Raw genomic sequence first — 22,064 nt, 5'->3', positions numbered from 1 at the left:
GCTCCATTTTGGTGGCAATGCATTTAATACACAGATGGTTACTTCAGAATTAGTGATTGGTTCCCCAAGTCCTTGTAGATGGTCTCTTAGTTGAGAGACTATCATGAGAAAGGATGCCACATCCTCATCCTTTGATTTCTTCATTCTGTACAACTTGTTTCTCAATGACATATTTTGTATTGTTGTACTTACCGAATACAAACTCACTAGCGTGTTATACATGGCCTTGGAAGTCTTCAAATTTGCAACAATTGGAACAAGAAAATCCTTAATGGATTCCACTATGATCCTATGTGCCCTTTCTTCTCCTTTCTTGTATTTTGCTAGTTCTTGAGTCTTATATTTCTCAGGTTCAGTGATTTCCACAGTAACATATTCCATTACTTCTTGTTTTGTCAATATTAAGTCAATTCTTTTCTTCCATGCTAGTTAGTTTGATGCACCAATGAGCTTGTTGCTCTCCTTGTAAAAAGAACCCATATGACTTGAAGATTTAAGCATGGTGTAATAATATGTTACTTACTTGAGATTGCGATTCTCCTTGATGATGTCTTCAACATTCTTTGATGCCTTCAAGATTCTTGAATAGTCTTCAACAAGACAGCTTCCAAGATCCTTGACGCCTTCTTTAAAGATGCCTTCCAAATAGATCTTCTCAGGATATTTGGAAGTGTGGCATATTGTCACATTCCAGACGAAAAGCGTAGTAAACTGGATCATACAACAGAAAATGGGTACCTCGTAGGATATAGTGTGACCTCAAAGGCATACAACATCTACATTCCTAGCAGCGAGAAGATTGTAGTGAGACGGGATGCGAAGTTCATGGAGGATAGATTTTTCAGGAAATCTCGAGAGATGCTAGCTGAAGGTCAGTTAGTAGATGTTCCATTAGTCCAACTGCAGCAAGGGGGACAGGCAGGAGGACAAACACCTGGATTGAGTACAGTGACCAGTACCAGCGTTTCCTCAAAAGAAGGAAATCCAGATAGTTCTCAGCAGATGGAACGATGGGACTAGGAGGAGGAGTTGATTGAGCCTCCCACCACCAGTGGTAGAACCAACAGGGAAGTATGACGCCAAGGGACGTAGAGGAGTTTGTTGGAGCTCCTATAACCAAGAAGACGCAGTGTAGATAGGCTAACAGATACCAGACCTTGGTAGCATAGGTTGAAGAATCCTCTAGCTTTCAGGAAGCTGTTCTACACCAAGTGTGGGTGGATGCCATGGTAGAAGAGTATAGTTCTATCATGATGAACGATGTTTGGGAAGTAGTACCTAGACCAAAGGATAGATCAATTGTAGGATCAAGGTGGATCTACCAGATCAAGTATGCTGCAGATGGCAGTATAGAGAAGTACAAGGCTAGGTTCGTGGCGAAAGGGTACGCACAGAAAGAAGGAATAGACTATGAAGACAGATGGGGAGATCTTCCTTGGTCAAGGGAGATATGTTATGGAGATCTTGAAGAAATTCAAGGTGCTGGGTTGTAGACCCATGTTTACTCCAATGATTACTAATTGGAGGAAGATAGATGGGTCAGAGCAGGAGGAAGTGAACCCCTCCTGCTTTGCGGTCAACACTCTTAGTTAGTTCATGGTTGAACTGAAGAGGGTACATTTGACAATAGCAAAGCATGTGTTGCATTATCTACGAGGTACAGTCGAGTATGGGTTGCGATTTACTCGAGGTGATGGTGTCAGGTTGATGGGGTATACAGAAGCATACTGGGCAGGTAGTGTGGTGGATCGGAAAAGTACTTTAAGGTGTTGCTTCAAGATTGGATCAGGGGTTGTCTCATAGTATAACAGGTTGCAGAAGTCCTTGGCACTGAATTTTGTAGAAACAAAATACATTGCAGCGAGCATGGCTACATGTGAGGCCATATGGCTTCGAAACCCGCTAATGGCACTATTTGTTTAGAGGTTGGAGTCAACCAGTATCTAATGTGATAATTAGAGTTGCATCAAGCTCTCTAAGGATCCAGTGTTTCATGTTAGGTTGAAACACATCGACATCAGATACCACTTCATCAGGGATTGTGTATAGCGGGGATTAGTTCGACCACTGTATGTTTCCACAGATCAGTAGGTTGCAGATATTCTGACGAAGGCCTTGGGTAAAGCAAAGTTGGTTTTCTTCAAGGATAAATTAGGAGTCGTGTACAACTCATTCCTCGCTAAGAGAGAGTGTATGTTTTTGTAGCTTAGACAAGTGTTCTAATCTCAGATGGTGTCTACAAGGCTAGGAACATAGGTGGATTAATTATCTCCAATACCAAGAAAATCTTTCTTAGTGAAATGTCTTAATTAGATTTAATTAACCACTTCTAATTATTTTCCTAATTCTAACTTGGAGAAATGGGTTAATTAATCAGGACTAATTGAGAAAAAATTATTTTGCTCTAGAGACTTCTAGAAAAGTGATATTTGGAAGTCAAGATGATCTTAGCCATTGATTGGAGTTAGATCGTGGTAATTGATTCGTCAACGAGAGATTATAAGGGAAAATCGATGGGGCCTTTGAAGATCATTCGAACAAGCAAATTTGCAGTAATAGCAAGGGCGCAATGATAATGTGGGAGACACTAGCAGTGAGGTTTCAGTAGGGGAAATTGAGGAGAGAATTTCCGGAGAAATTCTTCACAATGATTCCAGTTTTATGAGAGAACAAAGGAGGATGAATCCTTCTGTCTGTAGGAGGAAGGCTAGATAGGCAGTGCAAATAGCCAGTTTATCCAGTGCGAGTTGTCAAAGACTCGTTTATGTTGCTAGTCACCGAAATAATTTCCTGGAGGCAGTGTGAGTTGGTTAATTGAGTTGTCAGAGGCAGTATTATTCATGAAATTGATTTCCCAGAGGTAGTGTGAGTTGCCGGGAAGGATAGTTTGAATTTCCAGTAGCTAGTGCAAGTTGCAAGAGAAGTGCGAATTGCGTAGGAGAGGTTGAGGTAGTTTGTAGAGGGAGATTCATGATTTCCCAATTTGATTTGGTCAGCGATAGTGAAGAGAAACATTGTTGGAGCTTTGCTAGTGAAAGACAAGCAGTTTATGTAATCCTTGATTTGCTAAAGAAATAATATAAACCCTCATCTGTAGAATTGGTTTTCCCTTCAGGGTTTTTCTAGGGACTATTTGGTCCAAAAATATCGGTGTCCAATTTTTGTGTGTGATATTTTCTCAGTTCATGTGATTAATTTTTGGTGAAATTGCAGTTGTGTTTTTATTCAATATTTGCCATAAATAATTTATAGAAGATAAATAATCTGCAAAGATAGAAAAATAATAACAGGTCACTGCAATAGAATTTTCACATCTTTAGATTGAAGGACCTAGCTGACTTGTATCCCTATCTTAATTTATCTTTTTTCAACTGTTTTTTTATTTTTCCAATTGTTAAAGTGCTCTCGAAGTTGTTCCAAATGCCACCATCATGGATAGGGTTCCAATTCTCCTTGGAACCCAAGGTTGCTAGTGTGAATGTTCCAAGTGCTTCGCTCAATAGTGAGAGGTTGTGATGTGGGGTTGGGAGACCATTGATTCCTGGAGATGAATTAGACCCTCCTGATCCTTCATTTTTGGAAGCTTCTGCTAGGAATCTTCCTAGAAGAAGATTGAATTCCCATTTATGATCCCCCAAAAGTAGTGGTTTTTGATTAGGTGATGGTTTCTCTAGGAGACACTCAAAATTTGTGAACCTTTGATTTCTCAATCCATTCTGATAAGGTTGTTTTTTGCATAATTGGGAGCTACTTCTCCAAAGTTTATTCCAAGGCTTGTTTAGGTTGTGTATCCATCGCCACCATGTTTTTGCTGCCAAGGCTTCTTGAGGATAGTATCCCTGAGTCCTAAAAATTCATTCTTCTTGGGGTTGCAAAGTTTGTTGCATGCCACTAGAGCTCATTTCTTTTTTTTTCTTGATCCTTTGCAAACAATGGAGCATTAAAGATTTAGAACTTTTTTAACAATATTTTTAGGGGAAGCTAGTGCAAAAAAGAGATATATTGGCATTGCTTGAAGAATTTATTTGAGGAGGACAAGGTGGCTTGCAATGTTAAGAGAGAGGAAGGTCCAACTATAGGTAATTTTTGTTCTCTTTTTATTAAGAGACCTTCCCATGAAGCTTGATGAAGACCCTCTTATCGTTATTGTTATTGTCTGAAGCTTATGCCTAATTAACCTAGTTGTTGCTAGCATGATATGGCATCATCTTCATAGCAATATTTAGATTGGCATCCCTAACTCTTTGCGGTAATTTTATGCTATGAATTTTTGTAAGATACGGTTAATTTGTGGAATGCATAATGAATTTTATGAATGTTCCAAGGAAGCAATTATACTCAATGGATCAAGATCATCAACCATCAACCATTGATTCATTGTAAACCCATTCTGCAAATTTGTAATGTAAATGATGCTAGTAAGACTGTGTATGTTTGTAACAACTTAGGTAAGCTTATTATTTTGGCGACGAATTTCATCCTCGGAGGCTTTTCGTCTCACTGATTCATTTGCGTTTCTAAACACGGATGATCGGCAAAGATTTTCCCTCCAGCCTCACCCCAAAGCTAGGGTGGAATTTATCGTCAAAGTCTTAGGTGAGTCCTAGTGTTCTAGTCAAGTCTTCTGTAGAAGTGATTTGAGAATAATTTAAGCTAATTTCCTTAATTATTTTATTACAAGTCACTTGGTGTACTAGATCATATCATGTCGCAAAATTGGGTAAGTTATTTGAGGGACTATAACGTGTCGGGTTGTGTTATATTCTCTCCACGACTAACCTACGTTTTTTTGGACCCTATATTAGGTTAGGTAGACCTACCTATGGTTTTCGGTCCATGGTTTTGGACGCAATGGTTTTTGGTCCATGGTATTGGATGCTTCAGCATGTATAAATATGTATTGTAACATTGAAAGGAATATAATGAAAAATCAATCAGGTAGTCCCGATTTTGGGATCCAGGGGAAAATCTCTGTGTATGTGTTTTTTATGTGTTATGCTTTCGCTTTGTTTATTTTCTGTGTTTTAGAATTCGTATGCAAGTAATTTCTGTGCGGGGTTCAAACCTACATTTGGTATCGGAGATGTTTTGGCTTCAAGGGGATGCCTTTGTTGCTGAGGGGTTTCGCTCAGGCTTGTGGTAGACCCTGTTCAGTGGGAGATCTGCGGGATCGATTTTGGTGGTGAAAGAAGATGGCGAGCAGTAGAAAGATAGAGATTGATAAATTTAATGGTCAGAGTTTAATGATCGATAAATTCTGTGGTTCCTGAAAGTGGAGCAAAAAATCTAGTGGTCTTTGGAGAGGAGACTATGCTGTGGCATCAAAGGCTTGGCCATATTGGAGAGAAGGGCCTTCAAATACTTCATGGTCAAGGTATGGTAGAAGGTATGAGTAATAGCTCTCTGGATTTTGATATCTGTGAAAATTGTGTATATGGGAAGCAAAATCGGGTGAGTTTCCCCTCTCGTGGTAAGAGGGCGAAACAGATTTTAGAGCTTGTGCACAGTGATGTGTTTGGACCAGTGAAGGTTCCATCATTGGGTAAGTTTGTGTACTGTGTATCATTTATAGATGACTTCTTAGGGAATACATGGATATATTTCTTTAAGAAGAAATGTGAAGTCTTTGACAGGTTTAAAGAATCTAAGGCTCTGGTGGAAAACCAGACAGAGAAGAAGATAAAGGTGTTGAGGACAGATAACGGTGGAGAGTTTTGCAGTAAGGAATTTGAAGAATTCTGTAAGAAGTGTGGTATAGCACGGCAGAAGACTACTCCATATACACCTTAGCAAAATGGAGTTGCAGAAAGAATGAGCAAGATGTTGATGGAAAGGGCAAGAAGCATGCTCAGAGGTGCCGGGTTAGGACAAGAATTCTGGGCAGAGGCGGTAGAGACAGCATGTTACTTGGTCAACAGATCACCTTCATCAGCGTTGGAGGATAAGACTCCACAAGAGGTATGGACTGGTAAGAAACCCTCTCTTTCATATCTGAGGGTATTTGGATGTGATGTATATGTACATGTTCCAAAGGAGAAGCAAACCAAGTTGGATAGTAAATATGAAAAGTGCATCTTTATTGGGTATAAGGATGGTTTATAGTGTTATAAGATTTTGAATCTAGCAACAAGGGAGGTTGTGTACAACCGAGATGTGGTGTTCAGAGAGGTGAAAGATGTTATTAAACATGAAGTCCAACCAAAGGAACCTGAGAAGATAGAGTGTGAGCTAAAGGAGGAAGAATCGGACTCTACAGAAGAGGAGGAATCAGAGGATGAAGAGCCACAAACTCTGGGTGTAAGAAGATCAGTTCGAGAAAGAAGGCAGCCAGAAAGTTATAGTCCATCTGCTTTTTGTTCAAATTTTGCTTTATCTATTACTGATGATGATTCCAAAACTGTGAAGGAAGCAGTAGATTCAGAGGGGATGGAAAACTCTGGAAAGAGGCCATGGTTGATGAAATGGTATCTTTGCACAAAAATGAGGCTTGGGATCTGGTGGAGTTGCCAGTTGGAAGGAAACCCATTCGCAGCAAGTGGGTGTTCAAGAAGAAGACAAATGCGGAAGGAAAGGTGGAGAAAGACAATGCTCAGTTGGTAGAACAGATGGATGTGAAGATAACATTTCTTCACGGGGATCTGGAAGAAGAGATCTACATGAAGCAACCTGAGCGCTTTGCGGTGAAGGGTAAGAAAGAACTGGTATGCAAGTTAAAGAAGTCTTTGTATGGGTTAAAACAGTCACCAAGGATGTGGTATCAGAAATCTGATACATTTATACGGGGATTTGGCTTCACTAGAAGCAAAGCAGATCATTGTGTGTATTTTAAATTAATTGGTGACCGTGTTATTTATCTGGTTTTGTATGTGGATGATATGTTGCTGGTTGGAAATGACAAAGAAATTATCCAGGATTTGAAGACCCAATTGTCCTCCAAATTCGACATGAAAGATCTTGGTGCTGCAAACTGTATTTTGGGCATGGAAATTATAAGAGATTGGGCAAAGAGGAAGCTCTGGTTAAACCAGAGGAAGTATGTCGAGACAATATTGCAGAGGTTTAATATGTAGGATAGTAAACCAGTGAAGGTTCCTATTCCTGTAGGTGTAAAGTTATCCGCTGAACAGTGTCCCGAGACACATGAAGAGGAAGAGGATATGTTCCCTGTTCCATATGTAAGTGCAGTTGGTAGCCTGATATATGCAATGGTCTGTACTAGACCAGATATTGCACATGCAGTGGGAGTATTGAGCAGGTTTATGTCAAAACTAGGAAAGGAGCACTGGACAACAGTGAAGCGGGTTTTCAGGTGTTTGCATGGCACTAGTGATTATGGTTTGTGCTACCAAGGAAGACCAGGATTGAACAGAGTGTTGGATATTCATGGCTTTGTTGATGCAAACTGGGCTAGAGATCTCCATCAGAGAAGATCTATAAGTGGGTATGTGTTTAACCTATTTGGAGGTGCAGTTAGTTGGATGAGTAAGAAACAATCTATAGTGGCACTATCAACTACAGAGGCAGAATACATGGCAGTCACTCATGCAAGCAAGGAAGCAGTTTGGTTGCAGAGATTGTGTTCAATTATGGGGTTAGTACAAGGAGCTATAAGGATAGACTGTGACAACCAAAGTGCAATTTTCTTGGCAAAGAACCCTGCTTATCATTCAAAGACAAAGCACATTGATGTTCAGTATCACTTTGTGAGGGATATGATAGAAGACAAAAAGGTGTTGTTGGTAAAGGTGGACACTTTGAAGAATATTGCAGATGCATTGACAAAATTTGTGAGCTCTGAGAAGTTCCCTTGGTGTAGAGAAACAATGGGTGTTTCAGGGCTTGAAAAATGACTAAGCTCTCTTGTGGCCCTCCGTGGAAAGAAAACAACAAGTGGGAGAATGTTGGGTTGTGTTATATTCTCTCCACGACTAACCTAGGTTTTTTTGGACCTTATATTAGGTTGGGCAGACCTACCTATGGTTTTCGGTCCATGGATTTGGACGCGGTGGTTTTCGGTTCATGGTATTGGATGCTTCGGCATGTATAAATATGTATTGTAACATTGAAAGGAATATAATGAAAAATCAATCTGGTAGTCCTGGTTTTGGGATCCAAGGGAAAATCTCTGTGTATATGTGTTTTATGTGTTATGCTCTTGCTTTGTTTATTTTCTGTGTTTTAGAATTCGTATGCAGGTAATTTCTGTACGGGGTCAAACCTACAGTACGAACAAAGGTGCAAGATTGCTTCTCCATGACCTAGAAGGCTAGCGAAGTGGTCTTGAGGCATCCTTGACTGAAAGTTAAATATCCTTACTTATATTCATCATAGACTCCATTCAACCAAGACTAAGGCACTCATTTACCAAAAGGTGTTCACCTAAAATCACATCTTTTTCACCTTTCTCTAGGTCTAGCCAAGTTGGGTCACCTAGGGCAGCGTCTTTCCTGCAAAATACCCATCCAAAAAGTTCGATCTCTTAGGGTCTCCTGTGCTAGTGTTTCCTCAAGTCCTCCTCCAAATTTGAGGCCATTCCAGCGGTGGAGTTGTGAGAAAAGCCAAGCCCTAGCTTCAGGATCAAAATTTGCCCTAGCATCCCCAAAGGCTAGTACCTTATTGGTTCAATTCAAACCTTTAAGTGGATATTATTTCTTTGATCCATTTCTATACCATGTCTAGGTTAGGGATAATCATTGGTTGCCATAATTTTCTGCCCTACTCTAGATTGTGTCCACTTGGTCCTGTGTGGTCCCGTTCTTTTGAAAAGACAATTATTCAAGAACCATCCGGGATACCAATTTTAATAAGGATTTTAAGGATTGGGAAATTCATTCATAAGTCATATCCCATAAACCTAACCCTCAAATCCTCCCTTCCTTTCCCTAGAAGACATTGTACCTTGGTTAGAAAGCAAGCAAGTTCTATCTTTCTAACTCTTCCAGGGAAGGGATTATTTGGGTCACTCCACATCATTTCATTGACTTATCCTTCATCGACAACTCCATAATATATCGAGTCACCTTCCATTAGTGAAAGTCCGTAAATAGAAAGGAGCCTTAGTTGAGGTGACAGTGGGCCAAGTCTCCATTTGTTGCCCTTGGCCTAGGATTTGCCCTTTAGGTCCCTTGCTAGTTTGAGTGGTAACATTTTCGCGCCGTTGCCAGGGAGGAAGTTGGTCTACCTCCATAGGAATCGTTGAGGAATTGATTCATTAACGACATCTATAAAGTATTTCTTTGGCGACTCCACATTCTTTTTCCTAGATGGAAATTCTTGAGGTTGTAACTTACCATCGAAGGAGAAATGATGAACCCCATATACCTTTCTTTAACAAAAAGGTTAATCTATTTAGGAAGAAACACAAGAAGTTTAGGCCTTTAGACCTTTCCTCCACAACCGAGGCTTTATTTTGTGCAATACCTGAAGACCCCAAAAGGCTTATGTTCATAAGGGAAGAAGACCCCCGGGAACATCTCCTAAAATTTGAATACCGGACGTACGATAAACCATATAATGAGTATAGATGAATGATTGCCTTTGCTACAACCATGATAGGAAAACGTCCGGGATTGGTATTTTAACCTTCCATCATCTTCCATCTCTACATGGGAAGATTGTCCAAACTTTTAGATGTAGGTGGTTCCCTAAAAAAGACGTGATCCAAATATACAAAGGGCTCTTGTCTAGTAAAAAAGGAGAGGATGAGACCATTGCTGAGTTCAACCAACGATTCAATATGGTCATCCACTCTATCCCTCAAGAGATGTCTCCCCCAAAGGATGTAGCTATGGCTGCTTACCTCAATGCCTTCAAAGGGAAGTTGGTCTTTGATGTCCGAAACAAAAACCCCTCTAGTCTCTTCCAAGCTCAAAACATGATGATTGACCTTGACGAAGCCACGAGGCATAATTCAATCAACATGCTACAAATTGAAGATGAACCTCTCCCCTCAAGTGAAAGTATTCCCCATCATGAAGAAATTATGTCACAAGAAATCAACAACAAGGCAAAGGAACCTCCTGACCCCACTACAAGAATTCCCCTAAGATTGATTTTAAGCTTGACTGGCCCTTTTCTATGCGACTTTGGGAATAAACAGGCTTACTTTGAAGAATTGCATCCTAAATTTGGGGAGCCCTATCCATATCATGCCTTTGAGTATTATGAAAATGCTTGGGATTACTTTTTCAAAGAAATGTCGGGGCAAGGTGATTCTAAATTGTGAAGAATTCAAGGTATGTGGGTTGGTAGAAGGTAGAAAGATCTTTTTCCATACATACCCTGAGAAATAATTCTCCATAAACAATCTCATTATCAAAACAAATCCAACATGGGGAATGATTCTATCAAAACAATTCATCGAAGACGTTAACCTATCCATCAGTGAAGATGGTACCACTATATCCCTCCCCTGGAAAGAAAACTCCTATGTGTCCATCCCTAGGCAGGAATTCTCTGCCCCAATGATTGCCACCTCTCAAGAATATGATAATGACTTAGAAGAAGAAGATAATAAACTTGGGGAATGGAGAATTTTCAAAAGTGAGCATATCAAGACTCCCCCTCTCCTTGGGCGATGGGTTATGTATTTTGATGGGGCTCACTCTAAGACTAGATCAAGGGTTGGTATTGTCATCATATCCCCTTTTGAGGAGTACTTGTTATTTTCTTTAAGACTCCAATTTACTTACACCAATAACATCGCTGAGTATGAGGCCCTCCTACTAGGACTTGAGGTGGCCCAATCAAGGGAGATCCAACAATTAATCATAATTGGAGATTCTGACCTTGTCATCTCACAAATAAGGGGGACTTTCGAAACAAAGGATGAAAAATTGAAACCCTATAGGGAAAGAATCACTAGCATGATCAAGGGGTTCAAAGAGCTACAATTCTTGGCCCTGGATTGATGTCTTAATGACATGGCCAATGCCCTAGCCATAGTTGCATCCACGTCCTCAATCATTCGCAGTGATATCACTAAAAGAGGGAAGTGCGTAGTTGACACAATCCATCGGCGCTTTGTCCCTGACTATGAGGAACGCTGGCCTATTTTTGAAGATGATCAAGATATAACCAACTTCCTTCAAGGTCATGAAGATCTAGATAGGAAAGGTAAAGACTTAATAAACGAACAACACTTTGATAGAAATGACGTTACTACCACTAAAAGTGATGATCAACAATTGCCTGATACGTTGGATCTCAACCTCTCCTCAAATGGTCAAAATTGGGAAGAACTTATCCAATGAAGAAAGGGAGGAGCTCGAGAAATTATTGAGGGAATTCAAGGATGTGTTTGCTTGGTCTTATGATGATTTGAAATCCTATAGCCCTGAGGTCATCCAACATACTATTCCTTTCAAGGAGGGTGCCAATCCTGTTAAGCAAAAATTGAGACGAATTATCCCCAAGATTGCACCTTCGGTCAAGGAAGAGCTCCAAAGGATGGTCGATGCAGGGATAGTAACCCCTATATGACACTCGTCCTGGATTTCTAACCCAGTGATCACCCGTAAAAAGACTGATAACATTAGGATGTGTATTGACTTCATGGATCTCAATCTTGTGTGTTTAAAAGACAATTACCCCTTGCCCAATATGGAGAATCTCCTGCAAAGAATAATGGGTTCCCAAATGATGTCATTCCTTGATGGGTTTTCAGGGTATAACTAGGTCATCGTAAAGGAAGAGGATCGCTTGAAAATATCCTTCACCACACCATGGGGTACATACATGTACCTTAGGATGTTGTTTGGCCTCCTCAATGCTAGATCCACTTTCCAAAGGGCCATGGATTTTGCCTTTAGAGACCTCATTGGGAAGATCATGGAGATCTACCAAGATGATTTGACTATTGCCTCTAAACAAAGACATGATCATTGCAAACACTTGAGAAAGGTATTTGAGAAATGTAGGCAATACAACATCTCCTTGAATCCTAAAAAGTCAATATTCGGTGTTGACAAGGGTAAACTGTTAGGGCATGTGGTCTCTAAGGATGGGATTAGCATTGACCTTGAAAGAATTCAAGCCATCAAAAGCATTCCCCCTCCTAAAGATCAAAGTGCCTTACAATCCTTTTTCAACAAAATAAACTTTGTGAGAAGATTTGTGCCAAATTTTGCTGAAATTGTCAAGCCTATGAATGACCTCCTAAAGAAAGATACTCCCTACTTGTGGAACCAAACCAAAAATGAGGCCTTTGAATAAATTAAAGAAAAAATTGCCTCTACCCTTCTCCTTATCAACCCCGACTACACCAAGGACTTTATAATATATTCCTTCGCATCCAAGGACACTATCATTGGTATTCTCATGCAAAAGGATGGAGGAGCGGAAATATTGGTGGCATTCATGAGCAAAGCTCCTCAGGGATTTTGAGACAAGATGCACACTGAAAAGCAAGCTTATGCTCTTGTCAAATCCCTTAAGTTCTTTAGAGCCTATGTAGGGTACAACAAGATATATGCATATGCCCCTTACCCTGCTATGAAGGATGTGCTATCACAATCGGATTGCCTCGAATCTGGGGCAAATGGGTATCCAAAATCCAAGAATATGACTTTGATATCCACCCTAAAAAGGTCATCAAGGGACAAGGATTGGTTGAAATACTTACTGAAAGTAATAATCAAGCGATTAAAGAAGGAGAGGGGGAGTAGTTATGCGCTGCATCCACTGAGCTCAAAAACGATGATGGTACACAAATATCATATATTATTTACGCAATTTATCCACCCCTCTCCAACTTGTTGATCACAAGAGAAGGGCTTTGAGGCTAAAAGAATCTAATTTCTGTTTGACCCAATATGGCCTTGGATGGATGAGTCTCGATGGGGTAATCCTCCGATGTGTTAGCAAGGAAGAGTCTGGAAATTGATGAACAAATTCCATGCTGGTTTCTGTGGTGGACATTATGCTTCCCAAACCACTACTGATAAGATTTCGAGAGTAGGTTATTATTGGCCCACCATTTTTGCCGACACCCTCAACTCTGTAATACGATGATAGCCTTGCCAACTGTTCACTGGGAAGCAAAACCTTGCGGCCATGCCATTGAAAAGAGTCGCTATCAATACACCTTTCCAACAGTGGGGCCTAGGTTTTATTGGTGAATTCAAGGACAATTTGAGTAATGGGCATAGATGGATCCTCGCAACAACTAATTATTTCACCGAGTGGGTTGAAGCGATACCAACTAAGAAGGAAAATGACTAGGTAGTTATGGATTTCCTTGAGGATAAAATCATTACCATGTTTGGTGTTCCCACCAATATTGTCACTAATAATGCCAAAGCTTTTGATTCTATGGCTCTGACATCATTATGTAACAAGTACGACATAATCTTATCACATTCCTCCAATTATTACCCTCAAGGAAATGGGCAGGCTGAGTCAAGTAACAAGAACCTCATAAAAATTATCAAAAGAACTTTTGGTGATAATAAAAAGGGTTGGGATAGCAAGATCAAGTACACCCTATGGGCTGACCGAACAACTATAAAGGCTTCCACTGGTTTTAGCCCATTCCAATTGGTTTATGGTTATGAGGCCAAATTGCCTATCCAAATGCAGTTACCCATCCTTGAATGCCTGAAAGCTTTCCCCGATCAACAAAATGCCATACAATCCCAGATCGATCAAATAATTGAAAGTGACAAAAATAGAAGGAAAGCTTTTGACCAGATTGGTTGTAGTCATGATAAATTGAAAGCCGCCTTCAAATATAGCTGACACACAGCCTTCAAACCTGGTGACGTAGTTTTTTTGTGGGATAAAAGAAAAGAAAAACCCGGTATGCACAAGAAGTGGGACAACCTTTGGATAGGTCCATTCAAGATAAGTGATGTGGTAGGGGTGAACTCATATCATTTAGAAACTCCAGATGGAGAGTTCGTTCCCCTTCTTGTGAGTGGGCACTCCTAAAGTAGTATTACCATGAGATTTGACATTATATCATATGCATGGTAGAGTAGGATGCATTACATGCTTATTTCTGCATTAGAACTAATGTCATATGATTTTTCTCATGGTAGATAGATGCATATCTGCATATTTTATTTTCTGTTGATTTTATGGCCGAACATATAGCATGTGCAATCACGAGATGCCGTGAAAGCATGTCGCCTTGTGTTTTTCCATCTATTATATGTGCAGGTGACAGGTCGATGGTAACCACAAGATTGCTGGAGTTCTTGTGACCTCCCGTTCGAGTAGCTTCGCCCACGTCTTCGAGAGATCTAGTCCCAGTTGGAGCCAGATGTTACCCACCATTTTGTGCTCTCGAAGTTGTTCCAAATGCCACCATCATGGATAGGGTTCCAATTCTCCTTGGAAGCTAGGATTGCTAGTGTGAATGTTCCAAGTGCTTCGCTCAATAGTGAGAGGCTGTGATGTGGTGTTGGGAGACCATTGATTCTTGTAGATGAATGAGACCCTCCTGATCCTTCATTTTTGGAAGCTTCTGCTAGGAATCTTCCTAGAAGAGGGTTGAGTTCCCATTTATGATCCCCTAAAAGTAGTGGTTTTTGATCAGAGGATGGTTTCTCTAGGAGACACTCAAAATTTGTGAACCTTCGATTTCTCAATCCATTCTGATAAGGTTGTTTTTTGCATAATTGGGAGCTACTTCTCCAAAGTTTATTCCAAGGCTTGTTTAGGTTGTGTATCCATCGCCACCATGTTTTTGCTGCCAAGGCTTCTTGAGGATAGTATCCTCGAATCCTAAAAATTCATTCTTCTTGGGGTTGCAAAGTTTGTTGCATGCCACCAAAGCTCATTTTTGGTTGCAAGGTTTGTTGCATGCCACTAGAGCTCATTTCTTTTCTTTTCTTTAAACCCAGTCGTTTGGCCTTCCTATGCAGAAATCTCGAAAATAGCCACATAACGGAATACACAGGCAAACTGACGAAAAACACATCATGGAGCGTTTTGCTGGAACTCAAATAATATAGGATCGCCCCCATAATCCTCTTGGGTCCGTCATTTTATCACAATCCAATTGCGTATGGCCAAAAACCCAGGAAAATACGAAGAAATCCCGTAAATCCAGATTTCAAATGATATGAAATCACGCTTATAAGCCTATCGAGTGTGCACCCTGATCGCAAATCGCAATCGCATATGTCAACGACCCTTTATATTGGGAATCCACCGATCGCCGATATCGGCGCATTGCATATCGCTATTGGCCCCATCGCATCAGCGTATCGCTATCGGCCCCCTCGCATCGGCTTTATCGCTAATCGGCGCCATCGCATATCGCAATCGCAACGGCCCGAGGCCTATACAACATCCCGTGGACTGCTTCGATGTGATATATATATCGCCGATCGCCGATTGCTTTGTTGCATGTTGCAACATCGGCATATCGCCAATCAGCCTACCCAGGGTTCCGATGTCGCGCGAAGGCCTTCCTCCGATGCGATATATTGGAGATCACTATCGGGGAGCCCTTAAGGCCTGCTGCTCTGCCCTTTAAACCTTTCCGATGCGATTTTCTTTAAGAGATGCATATTCTCCATTAAGTCCCATTTAACAAGAAAATGCCTCCTTTTCAAAGGACAATGGGCAATTTTCTTTTTACAATATCTCCTTCATCCGAAGTCCGTTTTTGCCCATTCAAATTGTGTTAGATTCAAAATGAAGAGATCTCTGAAATGAGACTATTTCCAAAAGCATCCTTTGACTTTCATTTTTCTCTGTGAGGAAAATTCATAGACTTAGAAGTCTATGTTAGATCCATTTTGGATCATTGGTTGTCCAACAAAAAGATATAAGAAGAGGCTTGAGGGGCACTTGAGAATACATAGGGAGAGTTCATAAGATCAAATTTCTGAAGCAAAGTAACTGCCAGTGAGAAATTCAAAATGAGCTTTTGTAGTGAGGGGCAGGGACAGTTCCAGTTGGAGATTTCTCTTGATCCGGGAATACTCAACAGAGGAGGCAGAGAGAGATTCGGGAGAGGCAACATTGAGCCAGAAGAGGCTGACACAAAGCTATGCAAGGCCACGCAGAGGCAGCGCAGTTGCCTTGAGGGAGTCCGAAATTTGCTGGAGGGTTCAATTTCTACAGCTAGAAGCCGGGGTGTGAGACCGGGAGAGCAGAAGGCTAAATCTCATAAGAAAATCGATCAGCCGTGAAGAGTGACGTAGGTCCTAGACAGTGTGACGCTGGGCTGATGCAGACATTGTACAGAGGTAGCCAGGCGTTGTTCATTCAAGGGCTAGATCAACCTGGACTTCCACTGATAGTGTGAGGTAATCTCACATATCTCTCTGTTAGTGATATTCTCTGTAACTGGATTGTCGGGAAGGCATCCAGAAGTTGTATTCAGAACTTACTACTGCATAATAATAAAACCTGAGCCGTTGCACCGGTTTTCCCGCATTGGGTTTTTCCGGGGACATTTGTCCAAAAATAACTGTGTAGATGTGTGTTGTATCTCTTTCTTGTTCAGTGTCTTGTTTCGGCATATTAATTTTAAATAATGAATGCTGCAGTTGTATTTACTTCGAGATCTACCGTAGATCACAATAAATAACTTGTATGGATTAACAAGTAAGAGAACTACCATCAGTTTGTTGCAGTAGGGATTTTGGGTTTAGGAATTTTCACATAAGTTACTTTGGGCATTGAAATTTGATTGACACTAAAGTATATTTCCCTCTTGGGTATTTTGGCATCTAATTAGCATTATTATGTTAAGTATCTATTTGAACATTGTTAAGGAATCATTATTGGATAACTGCTCTAAAGTAAACACATAATCTTGTTTTGCCATCATATCTTAAGAAGCTTTGATGTTTTTATTGTCTATCTTAAGCATTGGCATCTTGAGAATTATTGGTTGTGAAATATCTATGGTGGTGAATCATTCTAAGTGAGCATCTCTTAATATTGGCATAAGATCATTGACATTTACTTCGTTAAAATATCTTGGAAGGCTTTAAATTGTCTCAAGTAATTGTCATTATTGTTGTTCTAAATTGCTATCATTGATTAAGCATCGCGTGGAAGATAATTTTTGGGTTGAAAGGAATCTTTTCTTGAATATTGGCTCTTGATAATTTGTCCCATTCTAGGTGTTAAGATTGTCTTCCCATTCATTGATAAGTACTCTTGTCATAAAGGCTAATCATAACTAAAGTACTTAAGCATTAAGCAATCTTAGCATAAGAAACCACTCAACCTATCTTGCATAAGCATTCTAAGTCTAGTTGCATTAATAACATACTTCCAAGCATAAGCTTGGTTGATAGACATCTAGGGCCACACGTTCTTAATTTAGCTTGAGATTTTCAACACCTTTCTAGTGGTTAACACGATGACCTTGCAGTTGTCAGAGCTACAGTCTCTGCAATGCCGGAGGCATTGGGTGGTTGGAACACAGGGGGGGTATCGTTAATCAAGCCTTTGCTTCTTTACCATTGGCTTCCATCCCACAACCTACTCTAAAGACTGGTTCCAAAACATTTAAGAGGAAGGTCTTACTTATAATAGACACATAACTAAAAGTGACCAAGATTCTTGCATCACACCTACGTCTTAGGATTTGCATAACATATAAGTTAGTGAAGCATCCAAACAACGATTGTCCATCCAGTTACTGGGTTTTTAATTGACAATAAGCAAGAAGTTGACTCCATAAGGCATTGGTCTCACATTTGAATTTAATCTAATCCTTAAATCTTGCTAAAATTAACGAAGTAGCTAGGCCACTCAATTGTGTCTCCCGGGCTCATTGGTTACCAACTCGTCCTCCATCTTCACATTTCCATAAGGACTACCCCCCATAGCCTGTTGTTGGGAGACAACTAGAATGGAGAGGTCGGGGATGTGACAACCCCTGACCTAAGTTGTTGTCCCAGTGCCTGTACAATCTGAGTGAAAAAACATAACAATCCTTAAACCTTACATCCTCATGCATTTGCCCTCTTTGATCCATACTTCTTTGACTCATTTGCTTAATGTTTGATTAGGCACCTGGTCTTTGGGATTTCCTTCATCTATGGTTTTTACACCATTCATTCTTCCACTTGTACTACTACCATTCATTTTTCCTAGGCTTACTCTTCATTAAATCACCTTGTGCCTCCATTCTATAGCCTTAGCAATCCTATCCTTGGGGAATCCCCCTTGGGTTGGAGAATAGCCAACCAAAAGTGAGAGGAAGCACTATTGTGGTGATAGCGTGTAGCCTTCCTCAGTTTCATAAGACTAACCCCTGACGATTGGGACCTTACATCATTTTGGGGTGCTAGATTTTGTTGAACAAATGCAATAATCATTTGGAATCTCTTGCAACATATTTTTCATCATGTCTATAACTGTATTACTTTTTTTCACCATTGCTTCTTTTTCTTTGGATTTCTTTCTTAAAAAATCAGTGAATATGCCAAATTGATCTCCATTATAGAACTTCATAATAGCATTTAATGCATCTATTTGTTTCTTAAGAAGAGAAGACCCATGATTTTTGCAAAAGATCATCGACAGGAAACATAAATGACTTACACCTAATACTCTTGGTGTTTGAGATGTGCTCCAATGCTTTGCTTGCACTGATGTAGGTAGCTTCTTCGTGCTGCTTTGCATCTCATCATGTCTTGCATCTACTTCTGTCTTCTCCATATTAGGTAGGTCATCAATGATCTTGAACCTACTTAGAAGGAAAATATATTGAAAACATATGCCCATATCTTTAATGCCAAAATATATTGACATTAAACTCTTCGATATGTACTATTCTATGTGAGTTTACTCTTCTATTGTCCTTCCTTTTTGGTTTCCACATCCTCTAAAGACTGCTTTATCAGTGGATGATTGTTCAATTCTGGTTTTTTCTGTTTGTTCAATTCTGTTTTTTTTTTTTTAACTTCAGTAAATAGAAAAGTGAATTTTTAAAATCCATAATACTGGTGTAGCAGTTCCTTCCAGTATTGGAATTCAGAACACTTCTAGGTGTTGATTAAGCACGTTTGTGCTGCTGGTGACAATTGAAGATCTTCCTAAAGTGGTGTTTCAAACTCTGAACCTCTCTAATAAAGTTCTCTAATAAAAATCATGAAAACTGCGTTCTCTGTAAGTGTGAAACATCTGTATTTATTCAGCTTAGAAAATAGAATTGACTATGAAAGAGGAAGAATTAGGCTTAGTGTTTGTACAGACAAGCTTCAGATGGATGGTTTCCATTTCTCTAAAGCATGGATTTTAGTTTCCATTAGAGGCTTTGTGGCTTTATAAGTGAGACTAGAACAAGATGTTTCGTTTCTTCATTATTAGAGTCAAGAGAATACCATCATAGGAAAATAATAGAGTCATATAAAATGAAATGATATTATATTATATTAATGTTGATTAATGACCAAAACAGGTCAATGGGAGCTGAAAGTACTATGATTTGTGAAAGTGTCCATTATTTATGGTGTTTTTGGTTTCAATTTATAGTTTGCTAAACTAGATAGGAATACAAGAAAAACTTAACTTTTTCATTGTCTACTACCCATATCCAAAAAGTACACAGCATGCAGGAAGAAAGCTGAAAATTTTCACTGCGCCATTGGTAGGGGCTACTTTTCGTAAAATCATGATATATGGTGTCAAGTATATTACGGTTAGCTTAAAAGTACATCTTATAGATGCTTGGGATAGAAAAAATATTTCTCCACAAGAGAGCCTGGACTGACATCTTGATGACCAACCTTTTGAAGATAGATCCATGTACCCCTGTGCCCAAGTAACATAAATATCTGTTAATGATAAAATTCATTGATCATGATTCTGTCACTATGAAGGGTGGATCTTAACTTATCAATTTAAGCATGATTATTTTGCAGGGAACATCAGATGAAGTCGTTGATTTCTCACATGGAAAACAGCTATGGGAACTATGCAAAGAAAAATATGAACCGCTTTGGTTGAAAGGTGGTGGTCATTGCAATTTGGAGCTTTATCCAGAATACATAAAACATCTAAGAAAATTTATATCAACAGTAGAAAAGGGACCATTGCCAAGGAATGGTTCAAGGAGGAGTGTTGATCGTTTGGATCCTTCGAGGAAGAGTACAGACAGGCCAGAAAAGTCAAGGACCAGTACGGACAGATCTGAGAAGGTAAGGAGCACTACTGAGCGTCCAGAAAAATCAAGAAATAGTACTGATCGGCAAGATAATAGAACTGAAAAAGCCAGAACTAGTACAGACCGACGGGAGAAGTCACGGAATAGCATTGATCGCTTTGAGAAGTCCAGAAAAAGTACAGATCACTTTGAGAAAGCGAGGGCTAGCATTGACCGAGGGGAAAGGACATGACAAGCTGGGAGTGGGAGAGCCATGAATATAGTCATACTTAAATTTTAGCCTGGAATTGTTTCAACCATTACATTTCTGCCTGTATGTTAACCTGCTAATTCATTTATTGGAGCTGCAGAATAGAAGTGTAACATCATTCTCAGTGAAAGTTGCATTTGTGGCCTCTGATAGAGATTATATAAGTGATTTGAACAATTCAACTGTTCTGGTCAATAAGGAAGCACAAGAATTGCAGCTGAGTTATAGAATTATTTGTTGCTTTTCATTCAGCAGGTGAGTGTTTCAAGGATCTGGCAAATTAATTTTCTGAAGCAGGTTTACCTTGTTCAAGTTGTACTCACTTTCTGTAGTATATCTCAAATCTTTGTATATAATAATTACATGTTGTTTGCACTTCAATTTTAGTTTTGTTGAAAAATATGATTCAATATGAGGCCGTTTCTGCCATACTAGATTATACTCTTAAGCCTTTGTATTAAGGCTGTAATTTGTGGATGGATTCTGGTTTTCTGTGATAAATCAAAGCTTGCCAAAGTACTTCTTTTTGCTTTGGGTTATCTGCATCCTGCTTCTTGGGAGTTCAATACACACAAGATTCGACAATATCAATTGTTGGGGCTGTTCCTTGAGAATGGTAGCTTTTCAGGGAAAATCTATATTTAACCCCTTTATTATTTAATACAATGCAATAAAGTAAATGGAAAAAACAAATTTAAACGATTTCTGGTTTTTTCTTGGTGCAGTGCATAGAAAGGGTTAAACAATACACTGGGTTCCATAGGCAGTAAAGTGATGGAATTTGCCAATTACTGGTTCTTATACAGGCAAGTTAGTCATGCTTTTATAATGCAAGAAAATGAAAGGTAAATATAAAATAATGTCCATTGCTTATCATGTTGCCTTCAGCATCTTGATATCTATCTATTATTTTAGAAGAAACAAATTTATTGTCCTGCAGTTCTATAAATCTAGATGCAAAATTTTGACCGTCACCTACTCTGTATGAAGAAAATGATAATAGTAACTATTGCTAATGCTCAGTTATTTTTTTTTATTCATGCATAATTTGCCAGTTCGTTCCACGATCTCAGGAGAGGCATCCTTTGTGCTTCGAAATATTTTTTTGACATAACTCAGGATACAAATATTTCCCTTCATTTTGGAATTTGGTGCCATTGTTTTCACTTTGATGCTGCATGTATGTATCTAAGATTAATTTCTCTCTTTATTTATTGATTTCCAATAATTAGGACTTAGTATCACTATGTGATTGATGACATGTTGGTGGTAGAAAATTTGGCAGGTTCAAGGCATAGGGGAGAAACTTGACAATCCTTTTAAGATGCTTCAGGAAAAACCCTGCTTGGGACTATGTTCGAATCTCCTTTGCATTGAGATTCATCTCCAGCTCTAAAAAATGTGTCCCCAACATTCTGTATCCAGGGGATGTCCCACCCATCTAGGGGAAGTTTCCCCTCCCTGTTTAGGGACTTCCTCAACATCCTCTGGAATGCCTAAGCCTCCCTTTACTAACCTGGGGACGTTTGGTGTTCCCTATCCTAACTGTTGCCTCTTAGGTTCTGAATCTAAAGGAGATGGGAATAAAAGACATTCACTTTCCCATCACTTTCTAACCATTTACTAAATATGATTTTTAAGTAATTTTCCTTTTATCTTATTCTTTATATTGTCTACCAACATTAAAAACAAAATATCATAGTTAAAAGTTTGCTGCAACCTTGCAAAACA

At 39.5% G+C, this 22,064-nt stretch overlaps 1 protein-coding gene across 1 annotated transcript in view; it reads left to right on the top strand.

The window, feature by feature from the left end:
* LOC149174315 (uncharacterized) overlaps positions 1 to 20,878 on the top strand; it is a 75,724-nt gene extending 54,846 nt beyond the window's left edge. Inside the window, exon 6 of the mRNA XM_089419319.1 lies at positions 19,842 to 20,878. Coding sequence (XP_089275445.1) covers positions 19,842 to 20,315 — 474 coding nt within the window. The 3' untranslated portion in view covers positions 20,316 to 20,878. The remainder of the gene's footprint in view (positions 1 to 19,841) is intronic.
* The last annotated feature ends 1,186 nt before the right edge of the window (positions 20,879 to 22,064 follow it).

Source organism: Pinus tabuliformis, chromosome 4_1 (genome assembly GCF_031772625.1).
Source record: "Pinus tabuliformis cultivar Carrire ecotype Pingquan chromosome 4_1, CPIR1, whole genome shotgun sequence".
Taxonomy (NCBI): Eukaryota; Viridiplantae; Streptophyta; class Pinopsida; order Pinales; family Pinaceae; genus Pinus; species Pinus tabuliformis.
The sequence above is the reverse complement of the archived record's forward strand: the minus strand, read 5'-3'. Positions and strand labels throughout refer to the sequence as shown.